This window comes from Echinops telfairi, unplaced genomic scaffold (genome assembly GCF_000313985.2).
Source record: "Echinops telfairi isolate 266 unplaced genomic scaffold, ASM31398v2 ScPeMD7_7439;HRSCAF=8477, whole genome shotgun sequence".
Lineage (NCBI taxonomy): Eukaryota > Metazoa > Chordata > Mammalia > Afrosoricida > Tenrecidae > Echinops > Echinops telfairi.
This window is the reverse complement of record NW_022111339.1, coordinates 626,582-641,682: the sequence shown is the minus strand read 5'-3', so window position 1 is coordinate 641,682 and position 15,101 is coordinate 626,582. Positions and strand designations below refer to the sequence as shown.

Sequence of the window (15,101 nt, the reverse complement as noted above, 5' to 3'; positions counted from 1 at the left end):
CGGGGGGTGGGGAGGGCAGAGGGTGTTATTGGAAATCTGGGTGCACATCAGATCTTCATTTTGAATGAATGAAAACCAGGCTGTTGTAACCGGTGGACTTAAAGGAGTCTCGGGTGGGTGGCGGCTGTGTGATGGGGGCCCTGGGAGGCCCTCACCCGACTCTGTGCAAGCGCCTTCTGGAGCCTGCCCTGCAGGAGATGGGCGGCTTTGTGCCCTCTCCTCCTGCCAGGAGGAGTCTGCGGTCCCAGGGCACCTTGGGCGGGGAGGCCAGGCTGGTGGCGGGCTCCCGGGGAACTGAAGGGCCAGGCCTCATAAGCCAGGCAGGCGGGGACGCCATGGGCAGAGGTGAGGGGAGTTTGTCAGTGGAGCGAACCATTCACGGGAGGATTACCTCCTCTGTGGGAGAGAGCGGTGGGGTCAGGCCGTGGCTACCAGCCAGAGGAAACCTCAGTGCCAAGCCAGGCCAGGCAGCCAGGCCCTCTCCGGCAGAGAAGCCAAGCAAAAGAGCCACTGCTCCCCCTCCCCCCTCCCCGTGTTTCACAAGCACATTCAAGCGTCAGGAAGCCTTTGGGGAAGATTATATTTACAACCACAGGACAACCCGACCACATTTTCCCTGAACAAGACCTCTTCCCAAGGCAGTCACGATTCAGATCCAACATTCAAAGATGAGAAAGAACAAGGTCTCCTCTCGGCACGCCCCTTGGTTGCAACAGCTGCGAGCGAGCTCCAGATGCACACGGAGTGCCTGACCTGGCCCTGCCTCCAAGAACCGTCCTGAGCGCTCCCAAAGTAAAGTGTCCACGGACCTGAGCAGGTATGGGACGTCCTTCTTGGGGGGCGCACATGGGAAGCTGCGGCTCACTGGCTCACAGTGGGGGCCAGGCACCTCTGTGTGTGTGGAGGCCAAGCCGCCCTGGCTCTAAGGCCTGGACACCTGTGGTGGAGAGCTAGCCACTCCCACAAGCCCCCTGACTACCAAGAAGGCTGGGCAGGGCTGTGAGGCAGGAGGCCGACCGACAGCGCCCTGGCAGGAAGGGAACCAGCGAGGCTGCCGTGGGGCTCAGGATGGCACTTGCTGGGGCCCAGGGACTGGCTCTCATTGCACACCTACACTCAGCAGCCCTCTGCCAACCAGCGCCTGGCCTTCTGGGGCACCGAGTGCCTAGGAGACTTGGCCACCCCTCTCCAGTCGCATGCACTGTAGACCTACCACTCCAGCCAACTCAGGAAGGAGAGGACGGGCTCTCTCTGGGTCACTACAGGAGCCTGGCCTGTGCCCAACTCTGCAACTTCCTCCACAGTGCAGAAAAAAGGAGAAGAGAAGGCCAGCCAGTGGTCTGGGGTCCCGGCCCATCTGCAGCTGAAACGCCCCCTCCTTACAGGAATGGTTTCTGGTTTGCATGCACCAGTTGGTTCCCGTCGCAGAAGCCATGAACTTCCAAGACAATCTCCAGCCTGGAGACTGCAGCCAAGCAGAGTTTCTTACCCGGCCAAGCCACCACATCCTCAACATGGCCCATCTGCCCAGAGGCATCTATGCTGAGCCCTGGGAGGAACTTTGCAATGGCTGGGTGGAGGTGCAAGGTCCCCCGGGACGCTGGGCTGAGAAGAGGACAACTGTCTTCTCTGAACCAAAGGGTCAGGATGACCGCTCAGCACCTGCCCCACTGCCCAGGAGACACCCACGCTCAGACCCACCCACTGCTCGATTCACCCAGAACAGGACCCTTCCTCTGTGTTCCCTGTGTGGGCGACGGCGTGAAGGGAGAGGAAGGACAGGGGTCACTGAGAGCAATGTCCCCTCTCAGCATCACCCTGCTAAGATGCCCCCAAACCAGATGCCACAAGTGGACCGAGTCCATTTGGCGAAGTCCAGTCAGCCCACGAGTCCTCCCAAGATCAAGCCCACTGCCTTGGCTCTCTTTGGACGCTTGTGAGGAGGGGGCTGTAGGTGCCCGATGGGCCTGAGTGGGGAGGACAAGGGCAGCGCCGCATGCTGGAAAGTCTTCCATCAGCACCCTGCGGGTGCCCTCGGCCCTGTGGGGGAGGGGCAGGAGACGCGTCTGGATCAGAGGTGGTGTCAGCAGCTCTGAGCATGTCTTCACAAATGCCATCCTGGGTCTTTTCTTCTTCTTCTTAAAAAAAGGCAGTTCCGAAGATGGACATCGTAACAGGGACGTGAATAAATACCAGCACTTATGGTTCTTATAAATTTATGTTTTGAAGACAGCATGGCACTCAAGAGGAATTGGGCGGTTAAGGTCGGTGGAACCTAGAACACAAGGAAATCAAACCAGGGGTGATCAGACAGGTAGGGGTGACCGTCTCGCCCAGCCTTGCTCAACCCTCAGCTTGCTCCTCGGGGCCACGGTCAGGGCCACGGCCCCATGAGAACTCCCACGAGCACTGGACCACCACTGAGCTCACCAGGAGCGCCCCTGGTCTGTCCCTCAGCCCTGCTGTCAGCCTGGACTAAACACTATAAACCCCAAGTTCTTGCCCACGAGACCCTTCTGCCCCAGTGGCCCTCAAGGACAGAGAACTGCCCCCACGGAGCTTCCAAGGCTGTCATCTTTGGAAGCGGATTGCCACATTTTTTGGGGGGAGCTGTTGGTGCACTTGAACCACCAAACTTTTGGTTCACAGCTGAGTACTCACCCGCCGCACCACCAAAACCCCATGGTCAGAATGGACACTGACTCACGGTGGCCCTTCGTAGGCACTCTGAGTATGTACCTCTTTATGGGAGCAGACAGCCTGGTCTTTTCCCCATGGAGCGGCTAATGGGTTTCGGAGTCACCAACCCTGTCGAAACTCAGAGCATCACCAGGGCTCCTTAAATGATATCTATCTGTCACTGCTGGGTGGTGGGTTTGAACTGGCAACCTTTTAGGGTAATCATCCAGTGCAAACGGTTAGGCTAAGTGAGTTTACAGAAGCTCTTAAATCTCCCCACGGCTCAGTTTCGCCCAATATGAGAGCCTGGCACAGACCCGGGGAACCCGTTTTGGAAGGGCTAACGGGAGGTGGGCCCTCAGCCAGTGGCCTCTGATGGCAGCGAGCTGTACGCTTTATGCTGGCAGCAATCTTTTCTTTCCTGTGGACACTTTCGTCAAAGCCCACGGGGGGTGGGGAGGGCAGAGGGTGTTATTGGAAATCTGGGTGCACATCAGATCTTCATTTTGAATGAATGAAAACCAGGCTGTTGTAACCGGTGGACTTAAAGCCCCTTTCCCTGAGTAGAGGCTTCATCTCCAAACCCTGTAGCAGACCTTCATGGCAGCCCTTCTCAGTCTCCTCCCCAGTGCACACACCAAACCTATCACGGCCCAGAGGACACACCAACCCCAAACTTGGGGCCACTGAGCCCATGGTGACTCACAGCAGCCATTCAGGACAAGTGGAACTGCCCCTGTGAGTGTCCGAGACTGTAACTCCTGACTTGAGCAGAAAGCTTCCTCCTCCTCATGGGTCTGTTGGTCAACAGCCTTTTGGTCAACAGCCCGGCGTTGAACCCACTGTGCTACCACCGCACGTCAACGCTGTGTCTGGGGAAGCCGAAAAGCAAATGCGATACTAACCTTGTTAAATGTCTACTCAATTCATGGACTTCCATTTCAGTGCTTTTAAATTCATTGAGCTCCTTCCGAATGGCAGCCTGGAACGAGACGCACCCATAAACACGCAGCAGAAGGCAAGGCGGTGGAAAGGAAGGCGCTTTTAGTTTTAGCAATATAGTTCCTCCAGAAGATGCAGCAGCCGCACCCACCCCAGGGAACAAGGGGCTATGTTCTAAATAATCGCCAACATTCTGAAAGCATCCTGAAAAACCTCACAGCACAGCCCCCTGATGGGGCTGAGGCTGAGGAAGGAGGAGGCTGGGTGGTCCGACAGTAACAGGGGTGCTGAGTGTGCTAGAAGTAGGAGACTCGAGTGGAGAGAGGGTTGGGAGGGGGCATCCTCACTTTGCCCCAGGGCCTGCCACTTCCAGCGGGGGCCCTTCAGCCCAGCTCTCTGGCCGATGCTTGCTTTGAAGGTGTGGAGGAGGAGAAATCTTCCGGTCGGATCAGAGCGGCCACCTGAGTTTCCTCAGGCTGCTGTACCACGGCAGTGGGTGGATTCACTGAGCAGATGGTGGGGGGGGGACGGGTCTCACAGCCTGGGGGACATTTGGGTTCTCCTGAGGGCGCCGGGGAAGGAACTGTCTGTTCCACACCTCTCTCTGAACTTCCGGAGGCTCCCCACGGCCCTTGGTCGGCTGTGATTTCCAGATGCATCTTCATGTGCCTCCCACCCCCATCTGTGTGATCATTTCCCTCTTTCAAAGGGCAACGATGCAGATGGCAGTAGGCCTCACCCTAGTCCCAAACACACTCACAGGGGCAGGGGCTGGGGCGCCACCATCTTTGTTATTTTAAAAGAACACAGGTCTCCATTTCCACAAAGAGACTAAGACAACACGCATCCCACTGCACACACACCTCGCACCTGCCTCCAAACTCCTGCTTAAGCTCACGGCCCTGCTGTGAATGGCCTTCCAGCCCAGCAACATCCGGCTGGCACCCACTCTGTTCTTCCCTCTCTTCAATGCCCTCCTGCATGGCAACACACCTTTGGGGGACAGGGGTGGGGGAGGTGAGGACAGCTAATGCAGTCCCTAACGGCAGCTCAGCCCAGGAAAGGAAGGAGCTCGTGTGTTTAGAGTTCCAGCAGCCCGTGTTCAGTGTCTGCAGGTGCTGCGTCCTGTTCTTCAGCCCCAGCTGCCTTTGAGGAACCAGACAGACACTTTCACTACCCTCAGGGCTCCTCCACACTGTGGAGAACGTGCTGGACGTCCCTCAGAGAGCTGCCAATACCCTATCTGTGCTAAACAAGCGTGTTGTGGGGACACTGTGAACTAGAAAAAGATGACAAAGCCTCTCCGACTCCCATTATGAGATGCGCAGTGGTCTGTCTTCTGCATACTGCCGTCAGCCCCTCAAGGAGCCCCGGTATCTCCGTGGGTTAAACGCTGGGATGCTGGCTGCAAGATTGGCCGTTCAAATCCGCCAGCCGCTTCGGCACAAGAGGAGGAGGCTGTGTTGGCTCCCGTACAGATCTCTAGTCTTGGAAACCCGAGGGAGCAGTTCTATGCTGTCTTCAAAAGCCAAACCAAACGGACTGCCATCGACCGGATTCTGACTCATCGGGACCCTGCAGGGCAGGGTAGAACTGCCCCTGTGGGCTTCCAAGACTCACTCTTCACGGGAGCAGCAAGCCACATAGTCTTTCTCCCGTGGAGCAGCTGGCAGACTTCCATGGCAGACCTGGCGGCTAGCAGCCTGGTGTGTCATCCACTCTGTCTTAGAGGGTTGGGATTCAACTCGATGGCAGAGGGTGTGAGGTTTTTTCACGTCAGTCCTGGGTCACTCCTGTGGGCCGCTGTGCAGGGCTCCAGGGGAGGGCCCAGCTCGCCCCTTATTCGGGTCCGAGATGGATCTACGGTGCACGCTGCTTCGGTCCCACGGAAGGGAGGCAGCTTCCGTTCTTCACTGAGGTGTCCTAGGATTCCTGACTCCACAGGATGGGAGGTAGCTCAGCCAGCCTCGGGTGTGAGGGGGCCGCAAGCTGCTGCAGGGGACTCTTGGGGAGAAGGAAGGCACTGCGTTCTCCGGGGTCCTCACCTTTACTCAAACGCTGGGGGGAACCATTCTTCTAGACTTTTGGAATAAAGACCCTTGGCCCTCCAGTCCCCGGTGGGCTGGCATCACAAAGGCTCACCAAGCAGAGGCCTGGTTGGATGGCTGTGTCCGTGGAGAGATGGAAGGCTCTCCTTTGCATCCCTGCGTTTCTCATCGCGGCCAATGCATCTCTCAATGCGAATCAACGCCACTCTCAGACAAGACCCAGGCCTGCTTGCTTGGGACCGGTCACTTGCAGCTGTCAGGTGCCACTGAGTCAGTTCTGACTCCGATTGGCCTCTGTGTATGACAGAGGGAGCACGCCTGGTGCCGGGTCCTCACAATTGTTATGTCTCAGCCGCTGTTGCAACCACTGTGAACGTGCCACACTAGGAAAACGGAGCAGGGTGTCTGAATAAAGCTCTTCTATCCACGCTTTCGCTGCTCCCACCAAATGGCTCGGTGGCACTATGCAATTAGGGTCTGCGGCACACTTGCGGAGGGATGGTCAATTGGGATCACCATTCCCCCGCATAGACAGAAGCAGCGAATTCCTGGGGCCATCAAGAAGAAGAGCTGTGAATGGAAGACGTTTGAAATATCTGCAGAGGCAGGGCGGAGGCTGAGGCCAGCAGACCCTGAGGCAGAGCAGGGGGCTGGCTTCCTGGTCCACAGAGACAGAGGTCAAGGGTCCACAAGGCTGTGAGGTGGAGGACGAGAGGGGACTTGGCTGCTGTGAACCAATGACTATCTGTTGTCTGATCCCAGCTTGTGATACCCTGTTCGCTTCCCCAATTGACGCCCTTGACCAGGAGTATTGTCTGTGAGCTCTGCGTGGCCACTGCAAGGCGTCCTTAAAGCCAGCGAAAGGTAGCGTCGTGGAGAAAGCGCCGGTGTCGGAGTAGGGCAGAGAGAGCTGGACCGCGGAGACTCATCAGACCTCTGCCTGTGGCAATCCACTTGGGGGCAGCCGTCTGAGGAGGGCAGATAAGGCCCTGATGCCATTTCCTCAGAATGGGCAATGGGGAGAAAAGTACTCGGCTGGTAAAGTAGAGGGACACTCTCAATGTGATGGATGGACGCAGCAGCCACCACAGTGGATGGAAGAAACCTCCTCCACTCCGAAAAAACAAACAAACAAACAAACAAACAAACAAACAAACTCATGAGGACGGATGGCGCGGGACTGGCACCGCTGTGCTCTGTTGTACTCGGCGGAGTCTAGGTGATGCCAGTCTCTTCGGCACGCCCGCACCATCCCATTGTTACTCTCTGCTTCCCAAGGGGATGGGTATTTCCTGGGGATGGTTCTGCCACACCTCGGGGACTTGTGCCCCATGTCTGCCATTACCGGAGCAAGCACCACAATCACAGCGCCTTGCCCACTGTGGGCTTGGCGGGTGCACCTTCTGGACAGAGAAGCGCAATAGTTAAGCACTGGGTTGCTGCCCACAAGGTCAGCCCTTCAAACCCGCCAGTCACTCTGCAGGAAGAAAATGAGGCTGCCTACTTCCATAAAGGTTTACAGCCTGGGAAACTCAGAGGAGCCCTTCTCTCCTCTGTCCTAAAGGGTCGCTATGAGCTGGAACTGACCGGAGGGCAGTGGGTTTTGTGGGTGTGAGGAGGGTGCTCTTGCCATAGGGAGCCTGTGAGGAGCTTGAAGCCTGCTCAGGGCCTGCGCCCTATCTGCTAGGCTATCTCCCTGACTCGGGCTCTGCTGCTGCTCTTGGACGGGCTCCAGCAGCCAGCAAGGAAGCTAACAGAAAAGGCAGAGCAGGGCGGGAGAACTGGCCTGCGTTCCAGCCCCTGCTGCCCCCGCCCACCTCCCCCACAGTCAAGCTTACTTTGTCAGCGGCCGTGAGGCGGGTCCAGGGCTTGTCCGCCCTCCGGTCATAGTCCTGAGCGTCTGCCACCTCCACGTAGTCACTGAAGCGAATGAGGATCTTCCTCTCCCGAAGTTCTTCCACCGTGGGCCTTTGACTGAGCTGCAGGAGGCCGGAGAAGGTTCCATCCGTTACCTCCCTCTGAGCAAACAGGGCCCCAAGCATCCACAGACAGGCCACCTGGCCAGTGAGTGGCAGGGCCCAGTGGGCACCAGGGCACCTGACTCTAGGACCTGGGATCCTTCCTGGCTTCTTAAAGAGAGCTCTTGTACCCTGGAGACACCTCCAGGGCTTTGCAGACAGCCAGCCAGTCTCTTGCTTAACCACACTGGGCGTCTGTCTTTCTGTGTGCGTGCCGGGAGTGTGTTTGTAAGTGTCTGACCTGCTTCGCCCCTCGAGCTACGGGAATTCCACAAAGGGACACGGATGGCTATGTTCATGCCCGTGGGTCTGCAAGTCGGGTCTGCCTCAGGTTGTGCACATACTGGTCATACAGAAGGGGTTGGCAGGCTGGTGCTCAAGGCCCCAGGAGCTTTTTCTAGTGGTCATCGCAAGAAGTGCAAGTGAAAGGTCAGCCCCAGACGCAGGGCTGAGTAGGTAGCACGGCCAAGGGCATGCCAGCTGGACTCCAGGCTGGGCCCCGGCATGGGCCTGTGCTAAGGTGATATCGATGTAACTGTCTCTGGGGGTCGCCTGCCAGCACCGCTCCTTTGGCTTGACAAACACAGGAAGACACTCCTATGATCTCTTCCAGTCACTAGCCTTAAGTTCTTCTGGGCAACAGTTACTCTATCTTTAAGATGTCAATTCCTGAGGGTTTGTGGCTGCTAGCCGCAAGGTCAGCAGTTCAAAACCACCAGTCGCTACATGAGAGAAAGGCAGGGCTTTCGACTCCTGTAAAGAGCTATAGTCTTGGAAACCCATAGGGGCAGATCTACCCTGTTCCATCGGGTTGAGATGAGTCAGCATCGATTTGATAGCAGTGAGGTTGGCTGGTTGGTTGGTTCTCCCATGGCGAGGCTGGAGGTTTTGAACTGCTAAATCTGCAGGGTTGTAGCCCAACACATAACCACTACCCCACCAGGTCACCCCTCTGTGAGCCCTGGGTGGCATAGAATGAAATCATTCTATTAACAGAAGAGGCATTACTACTAAGACCTATAAAACAAACACAAGGGAGTCCAAACCACCCTGTCTGGTTGACGCTCTATTAGGCAGCCGTTGCACACCCTTGGGTGGTGCCGGAATGTGCCCCCTGGCTGCCAACTGGCTTACAAAGCAAACACATTGCGAGGTGACTGGCTGCTGGCTTTCAGCAGGGCCAGGATGTGGGCCCTGAAGCTCCCCCTGCTGCCTGAGGGTAGCAGGGACTGCAAGGGGCTCAGGGGACAAGAGGGCCATCCTGAAGCAGGCTGGCCTTTCCTCGAACAGGGCACTGGACATCAGTGTATGTACCTATCTACCTACCCACATTCTTCTTTCTCGGGCAGGGGCAGAGTTAGTCTCAATCTAGTAGTAAAAAATGACTAGTGTGTTCGTATCCGCATTAGTACACTTTTTGTTTCTCAGAGTACATTATCATTCAACAGAGCTATGTAAGGACGCCCTTAGGCTGAGGGTGAGTAACTGAGATGTAGAAACCCCTCCCACCCTGCCACCTAGTCTCACCCCCATCCTGGCATCTGGTTTCCCTCCCCTCCCCGCCAGGAGAAGAAAGAGGCATCATCTTGCCTTGGCACCCACTAGTCCCCACTGCCTGAGAGCGGGTTCCGACTCACAGAGCGGTAGAGCCGCTCCCTTGGGTTTTGAGATGGTGGCTTTATGGGAAGCCGGCTGCCTCATCTTCCTCCCATGGAGCAGATGATGGGGTTGAAGTGCTGACCTTGTGGTTAGCAGCCCAACGCTTAACTCTCCACACCACCAGGGCTCTGGCTATCCTGCCTTCGAGACTGGGCTAGGTGAGGGTAGCTCACCTGAGCGGAGAAGGGGGTGGAAACCACCTTCCTCCATCACGTCTGGCCAAATTAGGTAGCACGTGGAGTCTTCCCCTGTGAAATCTTACCATCTCACCTAAGAGATAAGCATTAAAGCCCTGGCTGTGCAGTGGTTAGGCGCTGGCTCTGATCCGGAAGGCGGGCAGTTCGAAAACCGCCAGCCACTCTGCAGGAAAAGACAGCGGCTTCGGCTCCCTGGAGGGTCACTGCCTGGTCATCGCACAGGGATGCCTCGTCCCCCACCTGCCCTGTAATGTCACTATGCGACGGCGTCAATTGGAAGGCAGTGCGTTTGGGGCTTTGGTGCCCAGCATTTTTCTACGGTCACCTTTCAGTAAGCAACCTATCAAGTTGTGGCGGCGTTCCGTCCCAGCCACACCACCAGGAGCACCCGGGTTCGGCATTTTTCTGAGCAAATACGAGGCCACCTCCAGCCTCCCCTCCACCCCTTGTCAGTTCCAGGACTCTCTTGGGGTGACCGGCTGACCCAGCTCCCCCAGCCCTTCTCAGTCCTCAGGCTCAGGGGGTTAAAGGAGATGCTCCCCTGGTGCCCCAACACCGGCGGTTTTAAGAATGGTGGAGAGCCAATTAGGTGTCTTGAGAGCCGCTAGCCAAAGCAAAGTAACTCAGTGCTTGTTGGCATCCTAGGACCGTGCAAATAGTCCACACACACTAGGCTGTTACCCAAAAGGCGGGGGTTCTAGTTTACCCAGCGATCTGCTTCTGCAGGCTCAGCCGCTGAAAACGGCCTGGTGCGCCGGTCCACACTGACCACCTGGAACCACTGCGAGCCGGGGTGGACGGACTGGTTTTGTTCCTAATCACCCCAGGGTGACACCACGCATTTCAGACACCTGTTTATCTTACTCCTTTTATCTGGCTTGTCACCGATTGTCCAGGACACTCTCTGGGGGAGAGAACGTGCTGAGAGATACAAATCATCGTCCTCATATTGGGGATGATGGCTCCCAACCGCAGTATTCCCGGGCAGGAAAATCCACTAACAAACCTTACGGAAATGAACTTTCATAAGCCTCTTTACTGTCTCTGAGCTCTGAGCATGTTTCCCCGGAGCTGGCCCCTCGTCAGGTAGGATGGAGGACTGTATCATGTGTGTCACCAAGAATGGAGCTCAACAACCCCGTCCACCTGACTCAGGAGGCCTGCGCACTGAGCAAGGGCCACCCGGTTGGAGGACATCACACTGGCACAATGTACCTCTACCTCAGGGGTCCGGGATATGCAAATGCCAGCTTTCATCCCAGGACCTGCTTCTAGAAGGCTGGCCCTTTCCAACCATCTTCCTGAACGCCGTCAACCCTTAGGGCAAGTACTTCGTCCAGTCCTGTGGGTTGAATTCAGAACAACTGGCTCTCACTGAATAGGTAAGGGGCAGTGCAGGGAGCTTCCTACTTTCCCCAGGCCAAAGCCAATTACCGAGGTGTACCTGGCTGGGTGACTGATGTTGCTCATCGAAAATAAAATGCCCCCGAATTCATTGTTGTTGACGTAGGTGGACGCCACACAATCAAGTGGCGAGAAAGCTGTCACGATGCGCAGGGTGGGAGAGCTACCTGGTCTGACAATGCCGGGGGTGTGGGGGTGTGGGGTGGGGTGGGGGTGCCGGGCATGGAGACCCTCCTCACCTTCCGTGTGAGCCTCCTCTTGATCTCTCTCTTCTCCTCTTGTTCCTCTTGTTCATTCCGAGCTGGAAGAAACAGGGAAGATGCTTTGGATCTGGGCCAACAGCTTTGCCACACAGCTGCATCAAGCCCCTCCCAGATGGAGAAGGGGAAGAGAGCTCGTCCTGTCCCAGTGTCAGCCTCCCTTCTGCCTGAGGGCGCTGCCCTCCCCCTGCCTGAATGGTTTCAAATCTGCAGTGATCTCGTATTGTGTTTTCCTGCTATGTTCTCAGCGGGTTTTAGGTCCCCAGGCAGAAGGCTGGGTAGAGACAAGGAACCACAGGACCAGGGAGAGGTCTTACAAGAGCCAGCAAGCCAGCAAGGATACAAGCATTTGGGGGGAAGGGCTCTCTTCTCTGGCAAGGCCTGGCCTCAGCCCAGCCTGACAGCCACACAGACACGGCTGCGGAGAATGACCTGGTGTCTGGGGCACTGTGGCAACAGAACGGGAAGCCCGCCCCATGAGGTGCCGTGTCTGGCTGCAGCGACAGAGGAAGGCAGAGTGCGGGGTGGTGTCGATGATTAAGTGCCAGGTAGCTAGCCAAGTTTGGTGTTTCGGGTCCACCTACAGGTGCCTCAGAAGCAATGCCTGGTGACCTACTTCCGCGAAACCAGCCACTGAGAACCCCACGGAGCACAGCGTCACTCCCACACGCATGGATGGGATGGGCACCAGTCAGAGCCTACCCAGTGGCCACTGGCTTGGGTTAGAGGCCAGCAGCCCTATGGGGGGAGAGGGAGGGCTGGCCACGCTCACCTGCAGCAAGCCCTGACTCCATTAATTCTTTGAATCTTCCAAGAAGTCCACAGAGCATGTGTGAGGCCACGGCATGGGGGACCACTGCCTGCATCTAGACTTTGAGGGGGATTCTCAGGAGAGGAGTCGCTGGGGCTTACACGCTCTCCACCTAACCCGTGGGTGACTTAACTCCTTGGATTTCTAATCAGCCCGCAGGTTAGAGGGTCTGGGGAAGGGAGCGGAGAAGGGAGGGGCAGAAAATCTGGCCTCATGTCAAAGGTAGGGTTCCTGAATGACCTTGGGGTGCCCGGGGATGGAACCCTAAGGCTTCTGAGAAGCTCTAAGAAGCACTGTCCAGCGGGAAAGGGGACCATGAAAACCAGCTGGCGCCAAAGCAGACACGCATTCCCAGCCTGCTAAGGGGCTGCAGCCTGAGGTCTCTCACGGTGAAACCCCTGGTGTTAAAGGCTACGTGGCAGTAATGTCATTGACGGCCCATTTAGCAGGGGCCCCTGGCTGTCCCAGTCCAGGACTGGTCTTCAAGAGGGAGAAGGTCCTGTGCCTGGCAGGGGTGGGGCTGCCTGGTCAACGCTGCTCCCGGATTCTGAGCAGCAGCAGCAGCAGCAGCACCACTGACAATCTCAGCCCACTTGGGCAGAAGGGGCACCCCTCCCGTTAGAGACGACGGGCGTTCCGCGTGGAACGCAGGCCCCTGATACAGACCCTGGGGGCACAGAGTGGGTGCTGTGACTACCTACGGAGGCAGCATGAGAAACGCCCACCTCCTGTGAGGGACAGAGGGTCCCCAGAGGTCCCCATGCCACCTTCCCACTTGCAGGGTGCCTCCTGCAAGTCCCACCCACCGCCAGAGCTCCGCCCTTTCAAAAGGCAATTTAAAGGAGCCAGCCATTAATACTTAGTATGAATGACTGTATCAGAGAAACCGGGAAGATCTCCGTGGGAATGAGTGTGGCAGACATACGTGGGGACACGGACAGCACGCCCCAGGCATAGCTGCAGAAAGGAGGAGGGTTGGGAGGAAAAGGCTCGGCTGGAGGGTGCGTGCCCAGGAAAGTATTCCACTGGGAAGCCCAGGCACCTATGAGCCAGCCACTTTGGGTTTATAAATGAGGACACAAAACCCCAGGAAGTTAATTGACTAGTCACAAGCTACAGGCTAACTAGTTAACTAGCTAACTACTCAATTTCTCACTAGAACAGTGTCCAGCTCTCCTTTCTCACGAGAACAGGCTGCCTCTGCCCACCCCACCTTCTGCCCCGAGCTGGTCCTTCTCCTAGTTTCTGGCCCCAGCCTCTAGTTGGGGGCCAATTCCAAGTGAAGCAGAGGATGGCACTCTGGGAGGCAGCCTGCACCCCTACGTGGGTTCCTCATTCCTCCGAGGGCAGGGCCACACGCACCTATGGGATCTATACCTTTAGTTCAGCGTGAGTTACGAACCCCGTGTCATGAAATCTCAGGCAGAGCTAACCAGCACAAACCCCATTCGGCAACTGGGGCAAGACCAGGAGGGGCTCGTGAGGTCATTACCAAGGGGGCCTTCATCAGAGTGATCATTGTGTGCTCAAGGGGCCAATGGGCCTCATTGGCTGTGAGCGGAGCCCGGGCTGGCCACAGGCCAGGGTGGGTGGGCGGGCTAGGATCTCCAACCCAGGACTCAGCTCCAGGTCAACCCACCCCCCCTCCCCGACTCCAGCAGCTTTAATGCACACAAAGTAAGCCCAGAACAAACGGTTTGAAGCCATGTCCTTATATCACAAAACCATTCTTGTGTAACAATCGAAAATATATATATTTAAAACCATATTAACATTTCCAACCACATTCGGAAATGTCGATGGCAACAAATGTACAAGCGTGCTAATACAATTGAATGATGGGTGGTTATAAGATTTGTAAGAGCCCCCAACAAAATTATTAATAAAACACAAAGAAACAAAAACCCTAACCCAAACCAAAACCACATGAAAAGAAAGACATATTTAGAAAAAGAAAGTTCCAAGATCTAGGAATTGTTATCTGCATGTGGGTAGGGGTTGAGGGGGTGGGGGTGGAGACATATTAGAAAATGTTTATGAAAAGTCTCTGAAGCGATTCACATGTTAAATTCGGCCAAGTACTTTTAAATCAATTTAAAATCTCAAAATTGATTGATCACGCTATCCTCTTATGGACTGACCAGTACTTTGCAGCTGTTTGGGCAGGAAAAGAAGAGACAGTCAAAGGGGGTGAAGGGACAAAACTTCGATACTCGCCACTTAAGGAGGCCTGGTGGCGCTATGGGTTGGGCTTTGGGCTACTACTAACTATGAGGTCAAAGCTGAGCCTGAAAGCTCTATGGTCTTGGAAACCTTCTATAAAGTCGCAGGGAGTGGGGACCAATGGGCTGCAGCAGGCTTGCTTTAGGAAAGCGTCCATTTGAACCTGTCTCCTCTCTGGGGGCCTCGCCAGCCAGAATCAGAAACGGATGCTGCAGGAAGCTCGGGACTAGCTGGGTGGCACTGGGGCCCCTCTTTCCAAACACTCACCCCTCTGCTGAGATAAACACTATTCTGGGCAACCCAAGGGAGTCCCTCAGATATGTTAAGTTCCTCTCAGGTTAGAAGTTTAGTCAAAGGTCACCCTGCAGCCGTCTCCACAGGGCAGCTGCTCAGATCCCCGCAGGGAACCACAGATCCGAGTTGCATTGTGAGAGGTGCAGGCCCACGTGGGTGCCAGGAGGCGGCAGTGCCTACCTCACCTGTGATTTTAGGATTCCCCGGGCAACTTCTCTCCCTTCCTTTCCTGTCAACAGTGGGAGGTTTACCACGGATCAGGTCTCTTCTGGGCACAGAATGCTTCCCTGACAGCTGACATCACCTGAACACGTCCACATTCTCTTTTGTGTTAACATCGGAAAGCAGTTCAGACAGGTCACAGGCACAACTGCTAACCGAGAGGCTGGAAGTGCAAGCCTCTTCCTAGATGCCTTGCAAGAAAGGCACAGCAGTTTTCTGAAAAGTCAGCCTCAAAGGGGTAGCTCTGAGTTAGTCAACTGAGGGACAACTGGGCTGTTTGTGTTTTAAACACAGAGACTTTAAAGGGCCTGCTTAGGAGACGTGTGTGTGTTTAATATATATAT

General features: G+C 56.0%; 1 protein-coding gene across 1 annotated transcript in view; it reads right to left on the bottom strand.

Moving 5' to 3' along the window:
* Nucleotides 1-110: 110 nt before the first annotated feature.
* The window catches only part of PHACTR1 (phosphatase and actin regulator 1), a 609,657-nt gene continuing 594,666 nt past the window's right edge, over nt 111-15,101 (bottom strand). The window contains exons 11-14 of the mRNA XM_045298679.1: nt 11,187-11,248; nt 7,508-7,648; nt 3,585-3,661; nt 111-2,275 (exon numbers count right to left, since the gene is read on the bottom strand). Of these exons, the coding sequence (XP_045154614.1) occupies nt 2,260-2,275; nt 3,585-3,661; nt 7,508-7,648; nt 11,187-11,248 (296 nt within the window). The 3' untranslated portion in view covers nt 111-2,259. The remainder of the gene's footprint in view (nt 2,276-3,584; nt 3,662-7,507; nt 7,649-11,186; nt 11,249-15,101) is intronic.